Source organism: Chionomys nivalis, chromosome 7, assembly GCF_950005125.1.
Source record: "Chionomys nivalis chromosome 7, mChiNiv1.1, whole genome shotgun sequence".
Lineage (NCBI taxonomy): Eukaryota > Metazoa > Chordata > Mammalia > Rodentia > Cricetidae > Chionomys > Chionomys nivalis.
In genome coordinates, this window is record NC_080092.1 from 67,024,651 (window position 1) to 67,031,740 (window position 7,090).

General features: G+C 42.7%; 1 protein-coding gene across 2 annotated transcripts in view; it reads right to left on the reverse strand.

Moving 5' to 3' along the window:
* Positions 1 to 5,544, reverse strand: part of Med13 (mediator complex subunit 13) — a 94,694-nt gene extending 89,150 nt beyond the window's left edge. For both annotated transcript variants that reach the window (XM_057775034.1, XM_057775033.1), the window contains exons 1-2: positions 5,371 to 5,544; positions 3,331 to 3,565 (exon numbers count right to left, since the gene is read on the reverse strand). In XM_057775034.1, the coding sequence (XP_057631017.1) occupies positions 3,331 to 3,565; positions 5,371 to 5,436 (301 nt within the window). In that variant the 5' untranslated portion in view covers positions 5,437 to 5,544. The remainder of the gene's footprint in view (positions 1 to 3,330; positions 3,566 to 5,370) is intronic.
* Positions 5,545 to 7,090: the final 1,546 nt, after the last annotated feature.

The window sequence follows — 7,090 nt, forward strand, 5'->3', positions numbered from 1 at the left end:
CTGTGGTTTTGTTATTAAACATGTTAATGAAAAAACAATTCAGAGAATTCTAACCTTTACAAAATAAATGCCTTCCACTAGTCCTACCCCCAGTAAGGAGGGCAATATTACCATAATCACAGATACTTTGGTAACAAGAAGTAGTAGGTGTTGAACCAAACAGAAGGACACTGCCTGAGAAGCAGGCTAAGCCAAATTAACTAGCAGCTTAGTTACCACCTGCGCCCTTCCTGGTCCTCTCTCCTCACTGCTACACCTCCACTTGAAGCTCAGGACTGCCTCCTGCAGCTGATGCCAATCCTACTGTCCAGCTGCTCTCTTCTCAGGGGAGCTTAAAAGAAGGGAACCGAGTGCCACAGATGGGAAGAAATGAAAAGGGGGTTAGCTAGAGCACAGAGGCGCACTAATTACCCCAAAAGGGAGGCAGACGGCGTCCCTGGAGCAAAGAAAGGGCAAGACAAATATACTCCATCTGAAAAGACCTTATTCTTTAAGATATGTCTGACTTAAGTAACATTCTTAAGTAAATGACAGGTTAAAAAGAAGCTAAAACATTAAACAAATATCACTGACTTTGTAAATCAAGAGTTCAGAGCACTAAACTTACTCTTTGGATTTCTTCCACTTTGATAAAAATGTTTAGTTATTCAATAGCATTCAGCAAAAACTGACAGCAATGAAAATTTGATATTCAAAAATACTTTCATCATATTCGCAGATCAGAATCTGTATTAGAGTGCAGGTGCTGTCATTTTAAAATTATGCTAAAATAAAAGTTGAGAGGAAAAATTTAAACTCTAACCAAGTTTTGCTTGAAAAAACACGTCTGATAACCTAAAATCCGAAAGAAAAATAGCTACAGAGTGTTTTAACAACATACACTCAAACAGCTGACAATCTGCATTAATAGGCTTTTAATTTTCAAAACATTAGTCTCACTGTGCTAAAACTAAATACTATGCATTTAAACTTATCTTTGATTCCAAAAAATATATTTCACAGAAAGGTTTGTTCAAGGCTGTGCAGGGAAGTACACACCTGTCACACAAGCACTAGGGAGGACTGCTCTAAATACAAGGCAACACAACAAAATTCAGTCTCAAATAAAAAAGCATGTTCAGATGCTGTGCCAACTTTATCAAGAAGACCAAAACCCATGAGTAGACTTACAATATTTATGTAATTTTTTGTGGTGCTAGGGTTCAAAGTCAAACACTCTGAGCAACATTATAATTTTAACACTGATTGTGCTTGCTTTAAAATTTCTATTTAACAAGTTTCTAAGCAGTCTATCAACATTTTAATAATGATCCAGGGGTAAAGGTCAACAGTAGAGCACTTGTCTAACATATACACACAGCCCTGGACTCAATATTCAGCATTTAAAAGAAAAACAAACAACCGACAAACATTTTAATGAGTTGACTGCATGCATCATTTCAAAGTTTAAAACAACTCTCACCTAGGTCAATGAAAGAAAAAGGGAAGTTGGTATGCCTCGCTTTTAGCAGAAGCAAAGAGCATCATCCTGTTGAAAGCACTAAGGATATTCTGATACATATATAGACATATTACGTATGCACTTAACAGATAAATACTCATATCTTTTTACTATCTGCAACTGTATTAAGATAGATGTAGCATGATCCTAGCATTGAAAAGAGAAGGCAGGAGGATCGGGAGTTCAGGGCCCTAATAGACTGTGTACAACACTATCTCAAAACAAACAAAATAACAAATACATGGTAATAGAACTAAGGACTCAGTTCTTCACTAAGCATCCTGGGAAAGCTAGAATGCTCTGCCATAAAACAACTGCACCACTCTCAACACTGAAGAAAGCACCTATTAAAAACAAAAAGTAATTTAAAAATATAACACATATGTAAGAACATATATGTTGACCTTAGAAAGTATTAGCTCAAAATAGAGCTATCTGGAGCCTGGTCTGAGGGCATATACCTGTAATCCCAGCAGGAAACAGAAGAGTAAGAGTTCAAGGCCAGTCTTGACTACGTAGTAAGTTCAAGACCAGCCAGGGCTACATGACACCTGGATTTTATTTTGTGCAAAATAAAACAGATCTTACAGTTCAAAGCCAGAAACCACAGAGTACTAACTTTCATACAAGAAAGTTTTTCAAATGGCCTAAGGAGCAGCAGAGATGGCTCCGGGGGTAAAAGCACAGCCAGTCTGAGTTCGATTTCCAGCACCCACATAAAAAACCAGATGTGGCAGTGCATGTGTAACCCCAGCACTCCTACAGAAAGATGGGAAGCAGAGACTACAAAACTGCTCAGAACTAAAGGGGCAGCTAGCTTGATAAAAGCTTCATAATAGCAGAAACAACCTGTCTCAACAAGGTGGAAGGAGAAAAAGGACTCCCAAAGAGTTGTCCTCTGACCTCTGCACACACGGTGGTACACATATATCACACCCACACGCCCTCCTCACACACAAAATTTTAAAGAACTTTAAAAAAAAATTCAATTTAACTGTCAAAAATCATACCAAGCTAGAACTTGGTTCCCTCAAGTATATCACTAAAAAATTTGCTTACACTGAGTTTAAAGTAAACGTAACTTCGGTAATTTAATGAAGGTCTATAGTTTCTTTCTAAAGTACATTTGGCCCTAAAAGTCAAGAAAATAGAAGTAATACTGATGTGCTCACAATAAACTATCACTGTACAACCTTTCAGATTAATGACCATTGTCCTATAAAAGTTAAATAAGGTGGCACTTGTCTTATTTAATATAATCTTTGATGAAGCAGTATCTAATAAGAGCCACTTTGCCCCTTAAGAAATACACACAAACAAGCAAAAAAAAGCATATGGTTCCCTGTGTTAATAAATAATCATAAATAATATACAAATAACAATATACTTTTGAAAAATATACCAGATAAAGTTACATTTCGAGAACCATCCACAGTGTCTCAGAAAAGAGAACAGGGTAAGACAGACTCAAAGGTAAGTTACACTTGGCTTCAAAAGTATTACATAACTATGAAAAGGTCTCCAGATCTCATTTTTCTCAGGTTAATGAAAATGCTTTCCCTAGGTACAAACTGCCATTGAGAAATGAGGGAAGGAAGCTTGATGGCGGAAGAAGAAAGTATTTCAAAGCTTAAGTCTCCCATAATACACATGAATGATTTATGTAAAATAAAACAATCATAGTGAAATAAAACATTGAAACTGTTCTTACAGTTTCACATTGACAAGGCTGTGCACATACTAACACCGTAATCTATAATCCCAAAGACATTTTGGGAAAAGTGTACAATGTTGTTAAGTCACATTTAAAAATAATAAACTGCTTTTACCTGATAAATCATGGTGAATAAGGTCAGCAAAATTGGGATCTTTACCCCACCAAAATATCCACAATTCTCTTCTTCCAGGTCTTTGATCTCGCCGCCAAACACCAAGTACATCTGCCTTAAGGCATCGACTAAAACTACTCAGAATAGGGTCTTCTTCTGTCACCGGAAACAGAACAGGGGCAGAAGGTGGGCCTTGCCATACGTATCTTTTCCACTTAATCCCTGTCAAGTCGGCCTGAAGGAAAGAAAACATGATTTCTATATCATTGTACATTCATTGAAGTAAAAAAAAAAAATTCACTATAAAGTCCCTGATTAATTAAAACAGCACTACTTTCAAAGCATTCTTAAGATACTGAAAGACTATGGCCAAAACAAACAAAAAACACTATGCAAATAATTCTAATACTTCAACCAGCAAGAACTTAAGGAAAAGAACACAAAGCAGTTTTAAAATACCACTGAATAGCACATCTATAATACATACAATATCCCCGAACTTAATAAATGAAGCGATGATGTTAAACGTGTACTTCAGTACTGCACATTAAAGACTATCTTTCCTGTCTGTTTATGTTCTTTTCTAACTGGTCAGTCACATTTGTTCTTTGGTGAACTGAAAATTAAAGACCCTCACTCCAAGTCTGTAAGAAGTCGCGGCTCTAACAAGAAGACATCTGAACAATTTTCTAAAGAAAAAAAAAAGCCTGTTAGTTCTTCACAAGCACACATCTTTAGGAAAACAACTACTTCCAAGGAGCTGTCAGATTTGTGCTAATCTATCTTCAAAAAACCAAAGTGCCAAAAATAGATGGAGTCGGGGAAGACAGAAACGTTAAACCTGCTGCACATATTACTACATGGGAAGAGACGCTGATTAATGGACACTGTCGAGAAAACCAGCATATTCTGCGAGGCAGAAGTTCGTTAAAGATCCCCATTTACCATCGGGAAAGAAATTCAACAAAGGAAATTCTGCAATTCTTTATTCTAACTTAGATGACAGAAAGCATAAGGTGCCAAAAATGAAACTGCTGATACATGACTGGCAGTTTGCGCTTGCCAACTAGTTCTGCTCCACCCACTTAATTCACCTACCTATGATAGACTTAATACTTCTCATCGCACAGGGAAAAAATGAAAGAGTCACTCCAACTTAAAATCATTGACAAAGCTCAGCTATCGCTAATTAAGGACTAGATATTTGCAACAGTTGGTACTTTTGAGAAAAGTCTTAAAAACTATTGGATATTACCCAACTGGGGCCAACCTACACAGTAGAACATTCCTACATCCAGCGTCCCCAGACTCTTCAGTTCAATAAAAGGAGCAGCCAGATCAAAACATTCTTAAAACGTAAGCAAAACAGACAAATATAGAACGTTTAGTGAGAAACCACAGTACCTCCTCCATTAGCCCCTCCACTCTCACAAAAACATAATGTTCTAATAAAAGCAAAACGGCTAAAAATTGTCAAAATGGCAAAATGTTTTCAAAGTTTAAGAAAACATATGAACACTGTTTTTACACAAAGATCTGAAGTCACCCAGAAGGAAACTACCCGTGTTTGTTTAACTTATAAAACCAAGAGGGCTTTAATACCTAAGTTTTGAGGGGTCCTGTTTAAAGAGAAGCCCAATTAGCAAGGAAAAGCATAAAAGGGAGTGAAGTAGGGGCAGTCACGGAAAAGTGTGAAAAGGGGATACACTGTTCGATACGGGGGGGGGGGGTGTTAAGCAAGAAACACGTAAGAAAATATTACTGTCCGGCCAGATAAGAAACCCAAGTTAAGGACAAGATTACGATGGGGGGGGGGTAAAAAGAGTCCAAGACAAGACACAAGAAGGGGAAAGCCAAGACTCTTCCAAGCGGAGTCCTGGCCGGTAGGTGAGCGGACGCTGTCTCCCGGGGAGGCCGACTCCGGCGGGGCCTAGCCGGGGGGGGACACCGGCAACTGGATGAGCCCCGGACCCCCTCCCCCACGGCCCAAGGGCGCCCGGCGCGGCCCCCTCCCCCACCGCCCGCAGCCCCCGCACTCACCAGGCAGAAGAGGTTACAGTGACAATCTTCCAGGCTGGCCCCGTTCGACACGAAGGAGGAACTCATCGTCCCTCACAGCAGCCGCCGCCGGCGCCACAACCCACCATCCGCCATTACCGCCGCCTCCGACCAGAGAGAGAAACACAGACACCGGGGAGGGCGGGGGGCGGTGGGGAGGAGGCCGCCGGGCCGCCCGCCCTCCCCGCCGCCCCCCGGCGCCGCCGCGGCCCCCGCCGCCCGGAGGCACCCAGCCGCCCGGGGCCGAGGCCGCAGGCGGGAGGGCCGCGCCGCGCTCGGCCGGCCGCCGGGACTGCGGAGCCTGCGGACGCGCGTCCCTCTCCGGAGCGGACGGGAAGGGATGTCTCCCTTCCACCCGAAAAAAAAAAAATTAAAAATTAAAAAAATAAAAATAAAAAAACAAAAAACAAAATTTCAGTCACACTGATAAATAGAGCCCGAGTCCGAGCGGGCCGAGCCCTGAAGCCCGGGAGGGTTCTCCCCGGCCCGGGGGCGCCCGCCGAGGGGCGGGAAGGGCGAGGAGCGGCGGAGCAGCCCGGGCCCCCGGCCCGGCAGCGGCGATGTCCTTAAGCCCAGAGTCTCCTCGGCGGTGGAGGTGGTGGCGGCGTCTGAGGGCTCAGTCCATTCTCCGGCTGCGTCCTCGTGTTGTCCCTGGGCCAAGCCTGCCTAACGTCTGCTCTCCTGCCGCCTCACCGCCTGGACGCCGTAGTCTCCCCCATTTTGTGGGCCCAGCGGGCGGTGTTTTTCCCCCTTTAATCCGAATTCACGGGTTTTCCCTTCGCTTTAATGGCGGCCACAGGGACCAGCTCGCCCTCTCTGCTCGCCCATTGGCCGCCGCGGGGTCACGTGAGCCCGGGCTCCGTGGGGAGGGGGAGAGAGAAGGCAGTGAGGGAGGGCAGGGAAGCTTTCCGAGCCCCGGGGACCGGGCAGCCAGCTGCTGGCTACTAAGATGGCGCCATCTGCTGGATGCCCCTGTTAAGATGTCCGGGGCTTGGCCCTAGCTTTCTCCTGGCTGGAGAATGTGCAGAACAAGAAGGTTCACTTCAAAATCGATGAGAATTACTTGGAAATCAGTTCGAATTCTTTGGAAGAGAAAGTTGGCAACAACAACAACAACAAAAATTTCCAATGCATTCTCATTTATTCCATAAGGCCACCGGGGCAAAGAGCAAAAAACTCTTGCTGGATAGAGATCAGCTTCAGCTGCTCTTTTTAAGAGTTATAATAATGAGGTAAAAAGGAAACAATATAGCCTTGTGGTTAATAAACTAGGAATAAAGTTCTGCTGTAAGGGATTCGAAGCTAGAGCAGGTCTTTTACCTCCTTGTGACTCAGTTTCCTCATCTGTAAAATAAAACAAACTTCATATTTGCTACATGATGCATTAATGCAACCTGAGCTCCCACCCCGTGGCTGGTGCAGATAGTAAGCGCTGTAAAGACATACATTACTATATTACCATCATTACTTTATATGGTTACTTCGAGGAGCAAGTGAACTCTAAGAGTGAGAAACATGAGAATTGGGACTTTGCTTATAGCCATCCATTGCCTTAAAACGTTCCTAGCATGCAGTAGGCGCTGATATTTGAAAACTTACAAACAAATGATAACATGAACTACATATGTTAGTTCCCTTCCCAAACAATTCTGGGCTGGTGTACACTTTAGTGTAAGAGTTCAAAATTTTTTCCTTGAGCACT